This window comes from Tachysurus vachellii, chromosome 19, assembly GCF_030014155.1.
Source record: "Tachysurus vachellii isolate PV-2020 chromosome 19, HZAU_Pvac_v1, whole genome shotgun sequence".
Taxonomy (NCBI): Eukaryota; Metazoa; Chordata; class Actinopteri; order Siluriformes; family Bagridae; genus Tachysurus; species Tachysurus vachellii.
Genome location: NC_083478.1, coordinates 11,835,312 through 11,857,500, shown reverse-complemented (window position 1 = coordinate 11,857,500; position 22,189 = coordinate 11,835,312). Strand labels below are relative to the sequence as shown.

Here is a 22,189-nt window from a genome sequence, read left to right as displayed (position 1 = left end):
CCTTAGGGTCAACAGGCTGCTGGTGCTGGTGTAATGGTGTGGGGAATGTTTTCTTGGAATACACTGGCTCCTTTAATAGCAGTTCAGAATTGTTTGAGTGCCAAAGTCTATGGATATTGTTGTTGCTGACCATGTGCATCCCTTCATGAACACAATTTACCCGTCTTCCAATAACTATTTACTTGTTGCTTACGTAAAAATGCAAAAAAGCTCAGTTTGTCTTATACGGTGGCTGAGAAGTGCAAAACAAATTAACAAATCTGAAAACACATTAACAAATTCTAAAACAAATGAACAAATCCGAAAACACATTAACAAATCTGAAAACACAACGACAAGTCAGACAACTCGGAAGAGGTTGGTATAGTTTGTGAATGGAAACTTACCGATCATCGGACAAGACACCTTTCATTCACCTGTATATCTTGATTGACAGGTGTCTTGTCCAATGATCGGTAAGTTTCCATTCATAAACTATACCTACCTCTTCCGGGTTGTCTGAATCGGTGCACAAAACACATTAACAAATCCGAAAACACATTAACAAATCCGAAAACACAACGACAATTCAGACAACGTGGAAGAGGTTGGTATAGTTTGTGATTGGAACACGTACCGATCATTGGACAAGACACCTGTCACTCAAGGTATACATGAAGTTCAACAGTCTGCCGCAGGGAAAAGTTGGAATGGATGGATGGAATGGATTACTGTGGATTAATACTGTTATTTTCTTATATTTAAATGGAGAACTTTACACATTAGACATAAGATTCCATACCTGTATATCTTGAGTGACAGGTGTCTTGTCCAATGATCAGTAAGTTTCCATTCAAAAATGATACACTACCGTTTCCGGGTTGTCTGACTTGTCATTGTGTTTTCGGATTTGTTAATGTGTTTTCTGATTTGTTAATGTGTTTTTGGATTTGTTAATGTGTTTTCTGATTTGTTAATGTGTTTTCGGATTTGTTAATGTGTTTTCGGATTTGTTAATGTGTTTTCGGATTTGTTAATTTGTTTTTGGATTTGTTAATGTGTTTTTGGATTTGTTAATGTGTTTTCTGATTTGTTAATGTGTTTTCGGATTTGTTAATGTGTTTTTGGATTTGTTAATTTGTTTTGCACGTCTCGGCCACCGTAGTCTTAAAGCTGTTCCATGAACATTGCAATGAATTCTGTGTACTTCAGAAGCCTCTCCAGGTGTGGTGGAACGGGGGATTTACAGCCTGAATGTGCAGCTGACAAATCTGCAACAATCATATGATGGAAATATCTCATCATAGATTAAAATGTTTCCAACATCTTGTAGAAGTCATGCCATGAAGAACTGAGGCTGTTCTCAGAGCCAAAAGGTTCCTTCTCAGTATTAATCTGTTCGTAATAAAGTGGCTGGTGAGCTGGAAATAAAATATATGTTGGTTAATGTAGTATCAGCCATGTGGGCTTTGCTGATCTTCTGATTTTTTTGAATCACCTGTACTAAAAGCTCCATTATTAGTTTGAAAATCAGCCACACACAACCTTAGACTATTCAGTTCAACGGTAGATATTGTCATAAATCAGCCTTACAGAAATATATAAATTTAAAATAGAAATTTGAAATTTACAAATGTATCAGTTTATCCCAAATGTGCAATCAGAGCCTTTTTACACTTGGTCACTTCATGTGTTTTCTCTGATCCGATAGCTATCTGATTTGTTAAAACTGTTCCATTTACATCAGGCCACATAAATGCGTCTTGGCGAATTGGATATCAATCCAGTCTTTCTACTCCCGCCCCAAATGCAAATATATTTGACCTCATTTCCGGGGTAATTGAAATGGAACATGCTTTGGTGTAGGCGGTTTTGCTACGAAAACTTGTTACGACAGTTATGCTACAAAAACGGCATTTATGCTTTGTTTCTGGCGCGATTCACGACTCATGAGTCACTTGCGAGTGACGTACTTACGTTGGGAGTAGTATAACCCTGACGTATGTGGCTTGAACCACCACATTCATTTACACCTGTCCAGTTTCATCTGAAATGCATCCCAGACCACCTCCTGAAGTGGTTTGAACGATCAGATTTATATCCGTCTCGAAAACGTTTTGGAGGGCATTTAGACCTGGTCTTTTTACAATCGGATAGCTATCCGATCACAGAAAACGCATGAAGTGACCAGGTGTAAAAAGACCCTTAGATGCAACAGTGCAATGCAAAGAAAAGCTCTCTGAGATGAAATGAGGAAGAAACCTTGAGAGAAACCAGACTCAAAACGAAACCCATCCTCATCTGTGTGACACCAGATAATGTGATTATAAATAATTTCCCTTCTATAACGGTGTACTTTATGATCAACAAAGTGTAATTATGCTATTATAACTACTACAAGGATATATCTGTTATAATACCAAATACTGTTATACAGTATATTCACAATCATAGATTATTATAAGCACAAAAACCTACCGTGCTAAACATCTCAATTCTGTACCAGTATCTCATTTGGTTTATACTGAGCTGTGATATCGAGCTGAGCAGTAGATGAAAATGTTATAGATGTTTGAAGGAACTGATTTTAGCAGATAATAGAACGTTCTTGCAAGTAAAGAAAGAGTCTTAATGTAAGTCTTTATAAAAGTATTTATTAAAATAAAAGTCTTGCTCAGTTTGAGAAATTTGTTAGTATGACAGTAGGTCAGTTCAGCCTGATTTCAAATGATCGGTATGTGTAAAAGGAGGGCACACATGGCTGCCAAAAAAGGGAGGGATGAATAAGAAAAGGTGAGGAAAAGAAGGTTTATAAATAGAAACAAGAGGGGTGAAAAAAGAGAGAAAGAGAGAGAGTTGGCAGTTTGCCAGTTGGCACAGCGCCGCAGCTCCAGAGTTCCAGGTCATAGACAGCACTTGCAGCCAGATGGGGTTCCCCCGACTCACCTCTGCATCACCACTCACACACACACACACACACACACACACACACACACACACACACACATACACACACACACACGTAAATCCTACAAAAGCAAACACATACTTACAGAGTCACACACAAAGACACACTTAAACTCAGAAGCAGAGAGTCACACATAGATTCCCTTTCAACTCTTTTTAATATGACGTACTCATGAGAGCTCGGCCGTTACTAATCCAACACTGACGAGCCAATTCTATGACCTCATAATGGCAATATGTTTTAAGACAAATTTTGCCCTTTATTAATTTTCAAAATGCATGTTTACATCTGTCATTGGATTGAATTAGAAAATATAACAAATCTGATTAGATAAATCTGATTCAGCAGTAAAATTCAACAAATCTGATTCAGCAGTAAAATTCAGCAGTAGAATTCTGCAATGGTCTGGATACCGATACTCAGTATCTGTCTGTAAAGCTGGATTGATTTCCATAAAATATGACATGCTCACCAGATGATTTAGTATGATTCTGTCCAAAGACAAACCAACAAGGAGATCTGACTGTAACAATTTTTGTGTGACCATTGCTGCTGCAACATTTGTCTTAAAATCACCAGTCAGTCCCTCCAAGGTTACTCGAATTTGCGATCATAGAAATGAACACAAACGCAAACAAACTCAGCAATATTCTAAGAAACTTGCAATTTATCTTTAAGTACTGATGATTTGGGTCATGCAATGCATTCAGCCAAAGCTCTCTTTGATTCACAAGAGTCTAACATGAGAAAGAGAACTGCTATCACAGAAAGCGTATGTATTTGTCTTCAATGATGGGAAATTAAAAGAAGTAATTCATGTAGTTTTCTGCAAACAAAGCACAAAAAACAACATCCAAGTCTGCAGCTCTTGCAATTTTGATATTTTTGGCTGCATCAATCACAAAAAAACCTAAAATCCTGGAGTCACGGACCAGTCGGACAGCATACGTGAAATTAGGACAGCATACCTGACATCACGGGGAAATTTACACAAAACATGCTAATGGTAAACAGATAAAAAAAACCCTAAACTCATAATTGTTTTTGTTCATGTTTTTGTTCTACTTGTATAAGTGATGACTTAAACAGAATGTAGTAGTTTTCTTTTCGTTACAGGATTTTGTTGTACAATCTGACCAGTCCTTACAGAATTAAAATTATTATGATTATTATTATTATTATTATTATTATTGTTGTTGTTGTTGTTGTTGTTGTTGTTGTTGTTGATATTATTATGCAGTCTGAAAAGAAATAATCTTTACTGCAGTTGTGTATGTGTATACAGAACAATAGTCATTTGTTTAATTTAAAACAATTCTTATGTTTAAATTAAAAATATAACTCCATCCATATTCTCTTATCACTGGTCCTCATGGCCAGAAGAACTCACTAGAACTAGAAACATGCTCATAAAATCTAATGACACAAATTCCTTTTGGCAACTGAAAGTTTCGCCTCGCAGGTGCACGGCTGGCTTTCCGAATGCCTCAAGATGAAGTTGTGTTTTTAGTCGTAAATTATAATAGGGGAAGTCCCAGGCATATGGACAGTGCATCTGGCAACACTATGCACACACATGCACACAGCATTTCCTGTTGAACTGGACTAAGTAAGGTTGCTTTAAAAAGCTGTTGAGACACTTGGTCGAGCTTCTCTTGCTTGACTAAACTCTTCTAGTTTCCTCTTTCATTGTTAGCCGATACATGGCGGAAACGACCTCTAACTGACCTTTGTTTGCATAAAATTGATATTTTTAATAATAATAATTAAATAAATAAATATTACCATTTTAATTTTTCTCTCTCATAGAGATAAAGTGTGCACAATACAAGAAAAAATAAGGATAGATGTAAGTTTGCTATAAATGTATATATATATTTTGATTTATAATAATTTGATATAAAATAATTATTTAGCCCACCAGGCAAGTTAAATCTCCAGTGTGAAAATGAGCCCCATGTTTTGGTGAGCTAGCAGGTTCAATTCATTGACACTTTATAATAATAATTATTCATTATTATCGTCTTCTAACAAAGTTTTTAATGCAGTACATTGTATTGGTGACCTAGACAAAAAGTCATAAGGTTATTGGCAAAAGTCTGTTTTCTGAAATCTGCTATTTGTTGTCCATCCATTTAGCCATCCATCTTCTGAAGTGCTTATCCTACACATGCAGCCTAGAGCCTGTCCCACAGACTCAGGGCACAAGGCAGGGGATTCCCTGGATGGGGTGCCAGTCCAACACAGGGTACAATAACACAAAAACACACACAATACAGACAATTTTACAGATGCCATTCAACCTAGCACAGAGAGAAGAGGCAGAAATCAAACCTCTGACTACACCGATGCAAGGCAAACATGCCAACCACTAAGCCACCATGCTGTCTGTTAGCCATGCATACTTATTAATCCCACCTAGTTAAACTGAGTCGTCACAGTCTGACCATGCCTTCCTGGTGTAGTGCCACAGGTGTATGTAGTTCCCCACTGGTGTATGTTGTAACACAGATGTATGTAGTGTCTCATTGGTGTATGTAGTGTCTCACCGGTGTATGCAGTGTCACAGATGTATGTAGTGTCTCACTGGTGTATGTAGTGTCTCACCGGTGTATGCAGTGTCACTGGTGTATGTAGTGTCTCACCAGTGTATGCAGTGTCACAGATGTATGTAGTGTCTCACTGGTGTATGTAGTGTTACAGATGTATGTAGTGTCTCACTGGTGTATGTAGTGTCTCACCGGTGTATGCAGTGTTACAGATGTATGTAGTGTCTCACTGGTGTATGTAGTGTCTCACCTTTGTATGCAGTGTCACTGGTGTATGTAGTGTCTCACTGGTGTATGTAGTGTCTAACTGGTGTATGTAGTGTCTCACTGGTATATGCAGTGTCACAGATGTATGTAGTGTCTCACTGGTATATGTAGTGTCTCACATGTGTATGTAGTGTCTCACATGTGTCTGTAGTGTCACAGGTGTATGCAGTACCACAGGTGTATGTAATGTCTCACTGGTGTATGTAGTGTCACAGGTGTATGTAGTGTCTCTACATACACCTGTGGTACTACATATGTGACACTACATACAACCATGAGGCACTACATACACCTGTGGTACTACATATGCCAGTGAGGCACTACATACACCAGTGAGACACTACATACATCTGTGACCACAGGTGTATGTAATGTCTCACTGGTGTATGTAGTGTCACAGGTGTATGTAGTGTCTCACTAGTGTATGTAGTGTCTCACAGGTGTATGTAGTGTCTCACAGGGGTATGTAGTGTCTCACAGGGGTATGTAGTGTCACAGGTGTATGTAGAGTCTCACTGGTGTATGTAGTGTCACAGGTGAATGTAGTGTTTCACTGGTGTATGTAGTGTCACAGGTGTATGTAGTGTCTCATAGGTGTATGTAAAGTCACAGGTGTATGTAGTGTCTCACTGGTGTATTTAGTGCCACAGGTATATGTAGTGTCTCACTGGTGTATGTAGTGTCTCACTGGTGTATGTAGTGTCTCACTGGTGAATGTAGTGCCACAGGTATATGTAGTGTCTCACTGGTTTATGTAGTGTCTCACTGGTGTATGTAGTACCACAGGTGTATTTAGTGTCTCACTGGTGTATGTAGTGTCTCACTGGTTTATGCTGTGCCACAGGTGTATGTAGTACCACAGGGGTATGTAGTGTCTCACTGGGGTATGTACTGTCTCACTGGTGTATACAACAAGTGTATGTAGTGTCTCACAGGTGCTTGTAGTACCAGCGGTGTATGTAGTGTCTCACAGGTGTATGTAGTACCACAGGTGTAGTGTCTCACTGGGGTATGTATGGTCTCACTTGTGTATACAACAGGTGTATGTAGTGTCTCACAGGTGTATTTAGTGTCTCACTGGTGTATGTAGTACCACAGGTGTATGTCGTGTTTTACTGGTGTATGTAGTGTCTCACTGGTGTATTTAGTACCACAGGTGTATGTAGTGTCTCACAGGTATATGTAGTATTTCACAGGTGTATGCAGTGTGACAGGAGTTTGTAGTTTCTCACTGATGTATGTAGTGTTTCATTGGTGTATGTAGTGTCTCACAGGTGTATGTAGTACCAGAGGTATATGTAGAGTTTTACTGGTGTATGTAGTGTCTCACTGGTGTATGCAGTGCCACAGGACTATGTAGTGTCTCACAGGTGTATGTAGTATTTCACAGGTGTATGCAGTGCGACAGGAGTTTGTAGTTTCTCACTGATGTATGTAGTGTTTCATTGGTGTATGTAGTGTCTCACAGGTGTATGTAGTGTCTCACCGGTGTATGCAGTGTCACAGATGTATGTAGTGTCTCACTGGTGTATGTAGTGTCTCACTGGTGTATGCAGTGTCACAGATGTATGTAGTGTCTCACTGGTGTATGTAGTGTCACAGGTGTATGTAGTTTCTTACTGGTGTATGCAGTACCACAGGTGTATGTAATGTCTCACTGGAGTATGTAGTGTCTCTACATACACCTGTGGTACTACATATGTGACACTACATATAACCATGAGACACTACATACACCTGTGGTACTACATATGCCAGTGAGGCACTACATACACCAGTGAGACACTACATACATCTGTGACCACAGGTGTATGTAATGTCTCACTGGTGTATGTAGTGTCACAGGTGTATGTAGTGTCTCACTAGTGTATGTAGTGTTTCACAGGGGTATGTAGTGTCACAGGTGTATGTAGAGTCTCACTGGTGTATGTAGTGTCACAGGTGAATGTAGTGTCTCACTGGTGTATGCAGTATCACATGTGTATGTAATGTCTCATAGGTGTATGTAAAGTCACAGGTGTATGTAGTGTCTCACAGGTGTATGTAGTACCACAGGTGTATGTCGTGTTTTACTGGTGTATGTATTGTCTCACTGGTGTATGTAGTACCACAGGAGTATGAAGTGTTTTACTGGTGTATGTAGTGTCTCACTGGTGTATTTAGTACCACAGGTGTATGTAGTGTCTCACAGGTGTATGCAGTGTGACAGGAGTTTGTAGTTTCTCACTGATGTATGTAGTGTTTCATTGGTGTATGTAGTGTCTCACAGGTGTATGTAGTGTTTCATTGGTATATGCAGTGTCACAGATGTATGTAGTGTCTCACTGGTGTATGTAGTGTCTCACTGGTGTATGCAGTGTCACAGATGTATGTAGTGTCTCACTGGTGTACAGTATGTAGTGTCACAGGTGTATGTAGTTTCTTACTGGTGTATGCAGTACCACAGGTGTATGTAATGTCTCACTGGTGTATGTAGTGTCACAGGTGTATGTAGTGTCTCTACATACACCTGTGGTACTACATATGTGACACTACATACAACCATGAGACACTACATATACCTGTGGTACTAAATATGCCAGTGAGGCACTACATACACCAGTGAGACACTACATACATCTGTGACCACAGGTGTATGTAATGTCTCACTGGTGTATGTAGTGTCACAGGTGTATGTAGTGTCTCACTAGTGTATGTAGTGTTTCACAGGGGTATGTAGTGTCACAGGTGTATGTAGAGTCTCACTGGTGTATGTAGTGTCACAGGTGAATGTAGTGTCTCACTGGTGTATGTAGTATCACAGGTGTATGTAATGTCTCATAGGTGTATGTAAAGTCACAGGTGTATGTAGTGTCTCACTGGTGTTTTAAGTGCCTCACTGGTCTATGTAGTGTCTCACTGGTGAATGTAGTGCCACAGGTGTATGTAGTGTCTCACTGGTGTATGTAGTGTCTCACTGGTTTATGCTGTGCCACAGGTGTATGTTGTACCACAGGTGTATGTAGTGTCTCACTGGGGTATGTACTGTCTCACTGGTGTATACAACATGTGTATGTAGTGTCTCACAGGTGCTTGTAGTACCAGCGGTGTATGTAGTGTCTCACAGGTGTATGTAGTACCACAGGTGTAGTGTCTCACTGGGGTATGTACTGTCTCACTTGTGTATACAACAGGTGTAAGTAGTGTCTCACAGGTGTATGTAGTGTCTCACTGGTGTATGTAGTACCACAGGTGTATGTAGTGTTTTACTGGTGTATGTAGTATATCACTGGTGTATGCAGTGCCACAGGACTATGTAGTGTCTCACTGGTGTATGTAGTATTTCACAGGTGTATGCAGTGCGACAGGAGTTTGTAGTTTCTCACTGATGTATTTAGTGTTTCATTGGTGTATGTAGTGTCTCACAGGTGTATGTAGTGTCCAGAGGTATATGCAATGTCTCACAGGTGTATGTAGTGTCTCACTGGTCTATGTAGTACCACAGGTGTATGTAGTGTCTCACAGATGTATGTAGTGTCTCACTGGTGTATGTAGTGCCTCACCGGTGTATGTAGTGTTTCACTTGTTTATATAGTGTCTCACTGGTCTATGTACTACCACAGGTGTATGTAGTGTCTCACAGATGTATGTAGTGTCTCACTGGTGTATGTAGTGCCTCACCGGTGTATGTAGTGTTTCACTTGTTTATATAGTGTCTCACTGGTGTATGTAGTACAACAGGTGTGTGTAGTGTCTCACTGGTGTATATAGTGTCTCACCGGTGTATGTAGTGTTTCACTTGCTTATTTAGCGTCTCACTGGTGTATGCAGTGTCTCACTGGTGTATGTAGTACAACAGGTGTATGTAGTGTCTCATTGGTGTATGTAGTGTCTCACTAGTGTATGTCGAGTCTCACTATTGTATGTCGTATCTCACTAGTGTATGTTGTGTCTCACTGGTGTATATAGTGTCACTGATGTATGTAGTGTCACTGGTGTATGTAGTGTCTCACTGATATATGTAGTGTCACTGGTGTATGTAGTGTCTCACTGGTGTTGGTGATGTTTTATACTGATAGGACAGTGAGACCACTGGCTCACAATACATTCACCAAATGCAGACATAGCGCCAGTAAGATCAGATGAGTAGCAAATCAATGTCCTTTGTAGAGAATGCTGTAAAGAAGTTGCATCTAAAAGTGGAATCACTTTTTTTTATTTTTATTTAACCTTTATTTTGTGCCATAGATAAAGGCTGTACATAGACACAAACATCATATATAAATCATATATAAAGATAAATCAAATTACAATATAATAAATAAAAAATATATAGAGAAAAAGAGGGGGGCACGGTGGCTTAGTGGTTAGCATGTTCGCCTCACACCTCCAGGGTTGGGGGTTCGATTCTGGCCTCCGCCTTGTGTGTGTGGAGTTCATGGTTGATTTGCATCTCTGGAAAATTGCCCGTAGTGTGTGATTGCATGCGTGAATGAGAGTGTGTGTGTGCCCTGCGATGGGTTGGCACTCCGTCCAGGGTGTATCCTGCCTTGATGCCCGATGATGCCTGAGATAGGCACAGGCTCCCCGTGACCCGAGCTAGTTCGGATAAGCGGTAGAAAATGAACGATGAATGAATGAATGATATAGAGAACAAGATCAATATCACTTTATCGCACCATTAACAACAGTATAATGAGTGTGTTCTCAAAAGCCTATTTCTATTAATGTAGGCTATTTATGTTCTATAAATATTTTATTTACATGTGGATATATTGTGCAGCTATATATTTTCAAACAGGAAAGGAAACCCTGTCTTTGCATCTTAGGTATGGCATTAAATGACAACTAAACATTTGGCCCACTGTGTAGAAATTACAGATCACTATAAATTATATATGTATATATTTATAGTGAGTTAAAATGTTGGTCCATATTGCCCAACCCTAAAAGTCGTTTGTTCGGTTGATTCCCACTTGTCAATAATAGCAGCTGTTGACATAAAGCGGTTAAAGATAAGGATCAATAAGGCAGTAATAAGCCACTGCTTCCTGATGTGTAAAACAGCTTGACTAAAGCTGTAACTTTGTGCATGGCTACCCAGAATGCTTTGCACTTCACAACTGATATCCACAGAGGGTTGCTATTAGGTTAGACTGGTCTGGTTTATTTAGTTATTAATGTTAATGATCAATTTTTTCTATGATGTGCCTGGATATAGCTCCAAAATAAATGCAGTGAGTATATTTATTTATATTTTCAATTCAGTTCAATTTTTAATTGTATAGCACTCTTGACTACATAGCAGAGAACACTAGCAAAGCAGCTCTACTGGAATATAAAAATTCAGAGTAAAAATGATAAAGTGTAAAATTTTAATTCATATGTATCCCTAATGAGCATGTCCCTTTTGGATTTTGAGGTTAAGGTTAGGGATAGATAAAGATCATTTACAATAATGTCAAAATAATTTAAAGGTGAGCACCAAGTAAAACGTGTGTGTCTGTGTGTGACAACATGAACTAAAAAAACATAAACTAATATGCCTTGACATACTAAACTCTCGCAATTTGTTGGTTCTTCAACACCAGAACAACTGATGAGCAATTCAGAATTTTTTAAGTATCTTCAATCTTTATCTCAGGATGAGTGGATCAAGAAGAGTGGTTACCAAATGTCACAATGTGTGTGTGTAAGGGTTACAAGCAGCCACATCCCGTGTTGGTAGCCAGGCCTATTAGGGTCTAACTGTCAGGGATGTGAGGATTTGGCAGAGCAGACACTCCTTGTGTGTGTGTGTGTGTGTGTGTGTGGCATGGGGGCTTTCCACTGCTCACTACTCTTATTGAGGTCCAAACAGACATTCTCGGAGGAACTGAAACTTGTCCAGTATTGCAAATCACACACTTTACAAACATTGGGGTGTGTGGAGTGGGGGGTTTGTTGCCTCATACCTGGTACCTGCCCCTTCCGCCCTTCCTCGGTCTCTGTCAGTTCTTGTCACTGTGGTCAGTAAGGCATGACACTTCATACTCCTTCCTGGTTTGTGAATATCACTGACTAAGAGCACCTCCCTCCTTTCACACCCCCTCCCATTCCTTTATTTCTCAGCATTCTCCCTCTCCCTCTCTCCGTTACCCGTTTCACTGTACTCGCATCTTCTAGTTTTCACCCGCACAGTCTCATGTAGTACTGTATGTCGAACGCAGCAGGGGGCTATTTTGGGCTGTTTGATTTTTTTTATGCCATGTCATGTGATCAGCTGTTTTCCACAGACCTGATGCCTTACTTGAGGCATTTTGTTTTGTGATTGTAGCACATTATACTCATGATTAACCCAGCTTTACAATTTTACACAAGTGATTATTTCTCTGTGTGAAGTTTACCATGGGACTTGTGCAAAATGTGTTGCATTTTACTTTCAAAGGTCAAACTCAGGCAGTGTTTTGATGTGTTTTGCACATTGGAGATAAATGTTGATCTACCATGTCACTTAGGACTATTTCTGTCCACTTGTCCCTCCTACCTGAGGAAGGTGGAACTTAAATGTACTCACTGACCTTAGTGGGCCTCTCTGATTGGAGGACATGAGTCCTCATTTGCATTCTAACTTCTGATTGGAGCTTTTATGATTCAGCATTGAACTTTTTTAGTCCGGCAGTAGACTAGTATGGTTTTGGCCACCAAATGTGTTGTAATCATACAGGGTAGTGATTTTTTAAAGGATTTTTTAAGGAGTGTCTTGCAACAACAATAACAAAAAAACTTTACACACATTGCATGCTGGGTGGATGGTGGTTGTAACTGTTATAGTAACCACCCACAAACACAGAATCAGAGCCGTGGGCATGTTCCTGATATGATGCGGGATTGAAAGAACACCTCTGTTTCCATTTAAGGGTTTTTTTTTTTTTTTTTTTTGGAAAGAATGAAGAAACTTAGTGCTCAGTTTTGAATGGTACAACTCCAGCACTTAATTATTAATTTATCATTAAACTTAAGTATGCCACTTTATTAGGAACACCTGCATGTTTCCCAAGAGCTTTGGGTGATATTCACATCAACATCAGTATTTAGAAAAAGTGTGATCTCTGTGACTGATTGGGGTATGGATATTGGTACCAGATGGGCTGGTTTCAGTATTTCAGATACAGCTGATCTCCTGGGATTTTCACACACAACGGTCTCTATAGACCGTAGAGTCTATACTACTCTATAGAGTAGTGCAGAAAACAAAACAACAAAAAACTGAGTAACTCAAATAATTACTCTTTACAACCATAATGAGCAGAGAAGCAGCTTAACATGCACAGAACATCAAACCTTGCTTTGGAGCTGGCCATTTTCCTCTGACCTCACTTATCAACAAGGCATTTCCATCCACAGAATTGACTTTTTGCACCATTCGACTGTTGTGTGTAAAAAATCCCAGGAGATCAGCAGTTTCTTTTACTCAAACCAGCCCATCTGGCACCAACACCCATGCTATGACCAAGTCACAGAGATCACTTTTTCATTCTGATGTGAACAATAACTGAAGCTTATGACCTGCGTCAGCATGCTTTTTTTTTGCATTACATTACTGCCATATGATTTAGATTTAGATGTTTTCCTATTAAAGTGTCCAGTAATAATATATTAAGGCACATTAATATAGCACACAATATATATAATAATATATAGTATTCTTTATCTAGGATTGTGGGTCACTTATTTTCATCTGTAGCTGGGTTTAATCATTTTACAGAGCATTTGTGAAGTTATTTTAGAGCAGATTTTAAAGGCCGGATGTCTCACCGTGTAGTGCGTGTTGAACGTGAATGCGGGAGGTTGACCTTTGACTTCCAGGCCAAAGGAATGTGGAAACCCTTTAATCTCAAAACAAAATGTCAGATGCACTTCTGCAATCTGTGTGCACTTCCAGATCCTCCCCCTGAGGGATCCTCTGTACATGCATAAAACATGTTCTTAACACAAAATTTAAGACAAACGGTAAACAGCTGAGTAATGCAGATGCACATAAGCATATTCTTAATAAGAACTATGTGCATTAAATCTTTATACACATATACACAATTTTTTATTGAACTAGAATAAAAACGTAAACAAACTTTATGATTGCTTAGACAGTAATGGTTTCATTTAAATAGGAGTAAAGAATGCAGGTTTTATTTTTGCAGATTTCCACTTTGTCAATGGAGTTTGGCGAGAAACATGTAGTTGTCATGGTGTAAATTTAGAACATACTTTATAGAATATAACATTTTTCCTTGTGTGTATTTGTGTTTGTGTGCATGGTTGGGGGTTGGGGATTGGCAGGATGATAAGTAGATACTGCAAGCATGATGGATTGGTTGTGCGTCTCTGTGTGTATGTTTGCATGTGTGTGGAATGTGTGTGATGAAGAGGCATGACAATGAGACAAAGCATCCTGGAGGGTCTCAAAAGGAAAAGTGTCAGCCACTTGCACCCTCCCTGCCGGGTGATGGCTATGGTCCTGCAACACAGCTGTCAGTTACCCATACATACATACACATATGCTGACAATAGACCAGTTTGTATGCTATTTTACACAATATGTTAACATTGAGATTTCCTGCATATGAATTTTTGCACTGGAGTTTTGCACAGGTCAATTTTGAACAGACTTTGTAGGTTTTATGAGACTCTGTTCTAAACAAAGGCCTGGACATCCAATGAATTCATTTTTCTAACATATTTGCAGCAGTTTATAAACAAGATCTTGCAGAAATGCTTTGGAGAAGAGAATCTATATTTTAGCTTGTATTTGTGATGTGTGCTTGTTGATTGCTTAAATAAAGGAACAACAATTACATGTAGCTGAAAGACTGTTCTTTTTAGGTTCTTATCCACAGCTTTATTTATGGTGCCTTATAAATAAAGCTTGTAAGAGAATCAGGTTTCAATTTTGTTAATGTTGTATGCAGTTCATATACTTTTCATAGTCATATTCTGGTACAATAACAACCTGTTCTACAACATACACAAGCCATATACAGAACAACATGGAAAGAATTTGGGATGAGCAGATTTAAAGAAACTTCACAATGTAATATACTTTACATGCCCTAATGTTTCTCTGTGATTTTATTTCCCTGCAGAACAATCAAAATGGGCAATATTAATATCTACTGGACCCCACCCATGTCAGTTGGGACTGGGTGAAAGAAATAGAGACATTGCTATTCTTCCAAATGTTCTGAACCTGAACGAGGGTAAGTGATAAAGTTCTAAGCTTAAGACAATCATATAGTTCGAAATAAAGGACTTTTTTTTTTTTTTTAATCATTACAATTATATGGAAGAAGAGCTTTGCATTTTGTCCATTACAGATTTTTTAAAGAAGAGACTGTATAATTCCTAGAGACTGCCCCTTAAACTCCACCCCCCCCAGGCAGAATCCAAACAGAGCCTGGAAGGTAGGGCAGCCACGGCTGGGGTTCAATGGCAACGGCACCATAGGGCTGCCATGGCAGCAGCTGCCGCCGATGCCCCACACCACATAACCACACTGACGCCGGAGGACGAGGATCAGCGAGCTGCCCCCAAACTGTTTGGAGGTTTAGCTCAAGTGAGGACAGAGAGCGAGAGAGAGAAGGAGACAGGGAAGGAGGAAAGCGGCAACGAGTGTTTGGTGTGTGGCACCCTCTTCAGCTCACAGGATAAGCTTCATATCCACACTTTTAGTCACACAGGGGAGAAACCTTTTCACTGTACCCAGCCCTACTGCCACAAGGCCTTCAGCTCCAAATATAAGCTCTACAGGTAGGTCAGTCTTTGCCCAAGTAGATCAGCCTTAGGTACGTGTCTCAGAATCCAATCTAGGGATAATTCCTTGACATGCATAAAGCATCAGTCACATTGCCTGCGACTTTTTAATTAGTCTTGATAGCAGCTTTTGTGACTGTTCTCAGAAAGTTGCTTTTATACTTACATCAGAGTTTGGCAAAATGAGTCTATCAGGGATGTACTCTCAATACTGGAATCTCAATACTGGAATACCTGTGAAAGTTCATAATCACTTTATCAGACCACAATATTCATATTAATAGTTTGTATAATAATGTCAATTATAGTTACTCAGTGTTCTTACAGATTTTTTTAAACCCATCTTTACCTTCACTGTAGGCATATGGCCACACACTCCCCGCAGAAGACCCACCAGTGCTCATTCTGTGAAAAGATGTTCCACCGTAAAGATCATCTGAAAAATCACCTGCAGACCCATGACCCCAACAAGGAAGCTTTTAAGTGTGAGGAGTGTGGCAAGCACTATAACACAAAGCTAGGCTACAAGCGCCATGTGGCCATGCACTCTGCCACAGCAGGAGACCTGACTTGCAAGGTATGTTTGCAGAGCTATGAGAGCACTCCTGCCCTCTTGGATCACCTCAAGAGCCATTCCGGCAAGTCTTCAGGTGGCACCAAGGAAAAGAAACACCCATGCGATCACTGTGACCGTCGCTTCTACACCCGCAAGGATGTTCGCAGACACATGGTAGTTCACACAGGTCGCAAAGATTTTCTGTGCCAGTACTGTGCCCAGCGCTTCGGAAGAAAGGACCACCTCACACGACATGTGAAGAAGAGCCATTCACAGGAGCTGCTGAAGATCAAAACAGAACCACCAGATATGCTGGCTCTGCTTGGTTCTGGCTCTCCGACTTGTGCTGTGAAGGAAGAGCTCAGTCCTATGATGTGTAGCATGGGCCCCAATAAGGACTCCATGATGACCAAACCTTTCCGCAGTGGCACCCCTTTTCCCATGGGCATGTACAACCAACACCATCTACAGGCCATGTCCAGCCCTGGAATGGGCCACCATCACTCCTTGGTTCCTGGGTCACTGTCTGCTGCTATGGGTATGGGCTGCTCTATGGAGCCTCCTTCAGCCTTACACCACCATCATCCACATCATCACCACCACCCACACCATCCCTCTCCTCCACCGCCAACACACCAGCAACAAACTCCACTGCAACCTCAACCCCAGCAGCAGCATTCCCAACCTCCCAAGTACCAGCTTGGAGCTACCTCATACTTGCTAGATAAGCCCCTAAAGGTGGAGATGGAGAGTTACCTGATGGATCTGCAGAGTGGCTTGCCAGTCCCTCCCCCACCTTCAGCTGATCCACATTCAGCTGCTTCACCTAATAAAGATGGTCTGGAGCCTCCACCTGGCTTAACAGATGAGCTATGTGGGGATCCCCTCCTATCTAAAAGCCCTGCCATCATTGCTGAATCTCTGTGTGCTGCTAACATGGACTTCTCCCATTTACTGGGTTTCTTTCCGCTAAACTTGCCGCCCTATAGCACTCCCATGAGTTCGGGAGGCCTGGTGATGGGCTACTCCACCTCCACTGCCTCTTCTTCTTCCTCATCATCGTCAGCATCTTCACATGCTGCCGAGTCTCATGCTGCCACAGCAACCGCCTCAGTGCCTCTTACCTCTTTGCAACCTCAACCTCAGGAGCAACCGGGCTCCAGTGGAGGTCTTGGCCTCGGGCCCCTGCATCCACTCCCACCAGTGTTTAGCTCCAGCCTTAGCACGACCACCTTGCCTCGCTTCCATCAGGCCTTTCAATGAGGCTCCCACCCCACCCTGATCTACCACAGACTGACAACTGTGGTGGCCCAGGGTAGGGGAGCTTCAGGGCTCCCTCTAGGGGTGGGAGAATAAAACACTTGAGCACATAGAAGCCTTAACTAAAGCGCACAAATGCTTTTAAATGAGCCTGGAGAAACCAATTTATTTTCTGAAAGGAAGTAGAACATAGGAAATAAGAAAACCATGGAGCTTTTGTTTAGGCTTTTCCATCAATATTTTAGTTAAACCTTTCCTTCAACCCTTGACTCACCAATTCCTAGTTAGGATGCAGCATCAGCAGGCCTTTAAGGCATGGTACCGCATACTTTATAAAGTAATAATATGAGTTGGAGAAAGGATGTTTAAAATGTTTTTTAAGAGAATAGTTTGAAGTTATTAAGCTTTTTTTTTGTTTATTCAAACATGAGACTTAATTTATATTGTCTCTGTTCTATTAAAGTCAGGTATCATTTAATCGCCCTTAAACTAAAACTGCCTTGGCAGCTGGGAGAGGAAAAATTACTGGAGGAATGAAGTTGTGATGTTGCATAAATCTCTCCCCTTTCATAGCCAAAAAAGCAAATTCATTATAAAATTATACAAAAATATTTTCCCCATAAAATGTATTAATTCCAGTTGTTCCTTCCCCCAGTATATAATATTCATTACCATAAGCACACTTAGGTATTGTGTGCAAGAATTATGTAGGCAAGGGAAGATTCAATAAAAAGAAAGAAGGCAAAAAAAAAAGGCAGCAAATAAGCGGTAACATTTTACAATCCTACTTTTATACACTGACCATTCAGAACAAAGGACAGATCAAAGGATAATGTAAAAAAAATTAAAAAAAAAAATCCATACAGTTTTTGTTAGTCAAAGGAAGCACTTTGTTTACAGCAGAAGGCACTTGACCTTTTTTGGGTTCCCATGGTGACTCGCTGACCCTCAGTTCCCTACTTCCTGCACAAATTTACCTTTTCCTTCCTAGCCGAGCATCTTATGCACAGCAACATCATGTGTCCTCAAAATATTCTCTAGTATTTAAATAATTCAAGTGTTTCATAATGGTTTCCTTCTTCCTCCCAGCACTAATTTCTATGGCAAATGTTTTATTACCTCCAGTTCCTGCCCACCTCATTCTAATATGCATGTTAGAAAACACAAAGATATTAGGCAGGATAATAGAGTTAATAGTCAAATGGTAATAATCACCCTGACATATGTGAATAGAAAAGGAATGACAAGAATGGGGGAAGGGGGAGGGGGTTCTACAAGAGTATTTTTGCAGTGTACGAAATACCACATCAAAAAGAAATATATAATTGCTTTTATTTTAGTAAAATGTATTTTAGATAGATGTATTAAAAAATTGCTGATGGGATTTTTACAAAAACAAAAAAGTCAGGTTTACATAATGATGTAACCTTGTTCAAAAAATGGATGAAGTAATTGCTTTTTATTATAGTCTTCCCTATATTATTTGTTCTTTTTTTCTTGTATGTGGGTCAACAGATGGTATTTTGACCCATGTCTCATAGGCTTTTAGTAGAATTATCAAGTAGAATGAACTACTCTTTAATTTTTAGTGTTGCATAGAGAGGCCCGTAATGTGACCCAAGTTTCAGAATTATTCTCTTTCAGTATTGGAACAGACCTGACAGATGTCTTTGATGTGGCTCACATCCTGTGGCCCCTAAACAATTCTACTTTATCAATTAACTTTAATCGTCACGTCAAGGAGAATTTCTAAAGCATGTCAAATTAATTCCTATAAAGTGATACTGATGACATGGTGGTGTTTCCTGCACCAAAGTACCTTGAAGAAATGTCCTTTAATGGCCAGACTTTAAATTTTGCTCATCCCTAGCCTTGTAGTCAATGTGAAAGTCAAGAATAAAATTGCTCAAATGCGAGGCCACCAGCCAAAATGAATTTGAAAAAGTTATGATGCTGCTTTAGCGCTATGGTTGGTAACAGTCATAGACCACTTCTGCAGAAATCCTTCTGCAGAAATCTTTAAAACTGAACACATGAACCGTTTTTGTCCATTTCTGTTCTCCTTTTACAGCTGCTTCGTCCATTAAAATGAACATTTTTATCAAAGGGTCTGAAGAAAGACAAAATACCCAGAACAAATAAGTCACCAGACTGGTCTTTGACATTCAAAGCATGGGACAGTTGATTGGGATATTGCCTAGTCGTTTGTTGTCATATATTATTTTCTGTTTGTTGAAACAGGACCTCAAAACAACACAACACATCACCTCATTTAATTTTATTATACATATTTTTTTTTCATACCAAAAACCTGGGGAGAAGAAACTTCTTTTTTTGCACAATTGCTAACTAAAGAGCTAATGTTGAGATAATATTTTTGTATATCGTCGCTGTCGGGCGGAAACCTCGTATGTCCAAATTTGGTCAGTTTCATATTTTTTCACATATCGATGCTATTGGTCAGTCCCCACGTGGGTCTGTTATTTTTACAAGTTATTAACCAATCTAAAGTCTTGAAAATAGCTTGAGTGCAAATCTCTTAACTCTACTGGACACTTCAACTGTCCACCTCTTCCTCACTCCGCGGGAGAGATTTGCGGCATATTTCTCCTTAATAAGAGTCGCAACGAATCAACACGTCTTCTGAGGTAAATGTCTTCAAAACACTGGGCTCAAAGAAAAAAAAAATCTTGACCCCCGCTAGTTCTGGTGCTCATCTGAGGACAGGAATTTAGTGCAAGACAATCCACTGCAACGCGGACTAAACCCTGTGCACTGCAGATAAGGTACAGCGTTTTTTTCATCTCCTGAAAAATAACGGTTTTGGAGATATGAGGATTCCGCCCGACAGCGACGATATACTGTAAGAATTGCTACAACTGGTAGTTTCTGACTGAAAATAAGAAGAAAGCCAAATATGCATTTGAATTTTTTTCTTTATATTCAATTGGATTGTGTGAAATCTTATTTCAAAGTTAAACAACTTTTGGTTTGGTGTTTGGATTACGTAAATAAAAAAGGGTAGATTTTTTAAGCATTTATTCCCCTTTCAATCGTATTTTATTGTTAAAAATGGGGGGGGGGGAGCAACATTTATTTGACAGGCACTTTGAAATGTAAAGGTGTTTAAATTTAAATGTCACATTAATATGTGGGAAAAGTATGACAGGAAACAATCCTAAACAGATCTAAAACTGCTTAAGCAGTATAAGTCATAAAGCTAAGCAAAGCTATGCAGTTTTCTTAAAAAAGAAATAAAAACATTCTTTTAATTAAACATGAGAAAAATATTCAACAAGAAGCTATTGGCAACTTCTGAGTTTGTCCTCCCCGGGTTTTCTGTAAGCTGATCTGAATTCTAGCACTTTTAAACCTTTGAAAAGAGTATTTTTTTCTTGAAATTTCAGCCTTATATGTTTGTATGTTTTTGTTTTTCTTTCTTTCTAATTTTGTATTTGATCTTGTACATGTATGTGCCATTAGTTAAATGTGTAGAATTTATTAATCTATATGTACGTTTTTTTCCCTCCTCTTCCAAAGGAGTAACAGTATTTTTTTGATAGACTTTCACTAATATTTGCCATGTTTTGCCCCAACTCTTCTTGCTTTGTGCATTTTAGGACTTGAGAAACAACAAATGTGCTCATTTTTAGCTTATCTTTAAAACCCTTGTTGGAAAAGTCAAAATTCACAGCTATTTCTTCTTTTTCAACTTGCTATTTCAAAGTTATAGCACTGACAGGTTTAACACGTATACTGACTTGAGTGACACCCCCTTTCATTTTTTTTTTGTTTTGTTTTAGATCATGTTTTATATAATAAGCACATGACAGGGTAGAGCTCAGATTTTGGTAAAGATTAGTAGGAGTAGTTGACTTCCTTTCTGAGGCGTCCAACCAGTGCAGCATTTGTATGTCATTGCCAGTTGTTCTCTAGATTGAGAGAGGACATTAAATGATTTTCAGGCTTCTATCAGTCCTGCTTCTGGGCCCTTTCAAAAAGATCGTCTCACCCACCAAGAGAATGACACCAAAAAACAAACAGCCCTCAAGGAGCTCCCCTTCTTCTGAACTCTGAGCGTTCAAAGTCCATTGGAAGAAAGGAAAAAACTTCAGTTGTGTGTTGTGCTGAAGGGAAAGTTGATTAGATGTCTAATTTGATACCCTACCTATAATCATGTATCCCATCTTTTATGATCGATTTAAAAAAAAAAAATCTCCAATGCACCTACCAGGGATGCACTTATCTTATTTCTCCCAAAATGTGTAGGATTCTAACTAAGCTATTAAAAAGAAATGATTCAAATATCGTTGATCTAAGGAGAAAGGAAATTACAATTGGACTTAAGGAGGGAATTGCCTTTCTACTTTAAAGAGAAAAAAACAGTGCTGTCTGTGGAAAAAGACATCAAATTGTAGTTTCATTTATTTTAGCTTAATGTAAGTCTTGCATTCCAAGCTCTTTATGTATCTTGTTTAGCAACATAGTCCTCTTATTTTTAGTACTTGCTTATTACTGCCACCCCAGGAAAGAAAAAAAAAGTAAAAGAACAAAAATTCATTCATCCTTACACTATTTTATATAGCATGGGATTTTATCAGCTACAGGGAGAATTGTATAAAATTATATGACAACCAGTCCACTATCTATCACCTACAATCAGTTGCTGCAATGTAAAGAGACAGATATGTATATTGGTTGATCCAAAGAGATGACATTACAACAAAACCTATTTACTTATTGTACAGAGCATTGTACCTTTTGACTTGTAATGTATGATGTTAAAATCATTAAAAAAAAAAAAGACAAACCCATGGGTTTATACCTTTGTCTAGACCCCCC

General features: G+C 39.4%; 1 protein-coding gene across 1 annotated transcript in view; it reads left to right on the top strand.

The window, feature by feature from the left end:
- plagl2 (pleiomorphic adenoma gene-like 2) overlaps positions 1-22,158 on the top strand; it is a 41,018-nt gene extending 18,860 nt beyond the window's left edge. Inside the window, exons 2-4 of the mRNA XM_060894865.1 lie at positions 14,865-14,978; positions 15,096-15,528; positions 15,892-22,158. Coding sequence (XP_060750848.1) covers positions 15,233-15,528; positions 15,892-17,350 — 1,755 coding nt within the window. The 5' untranslated portion in view covers positions 14,865-14,978; positions 15,096-15,232 and the 3' untranslated portion in view covers positions 17,351-22,158. The remainder of the gene's footprint in view (positions 1-14,864; positions 14,979-15,095; positions 15,529-15,891) is intronic.
- Positions 22,159-22,189: the final 31 nt, after the last annotated feature.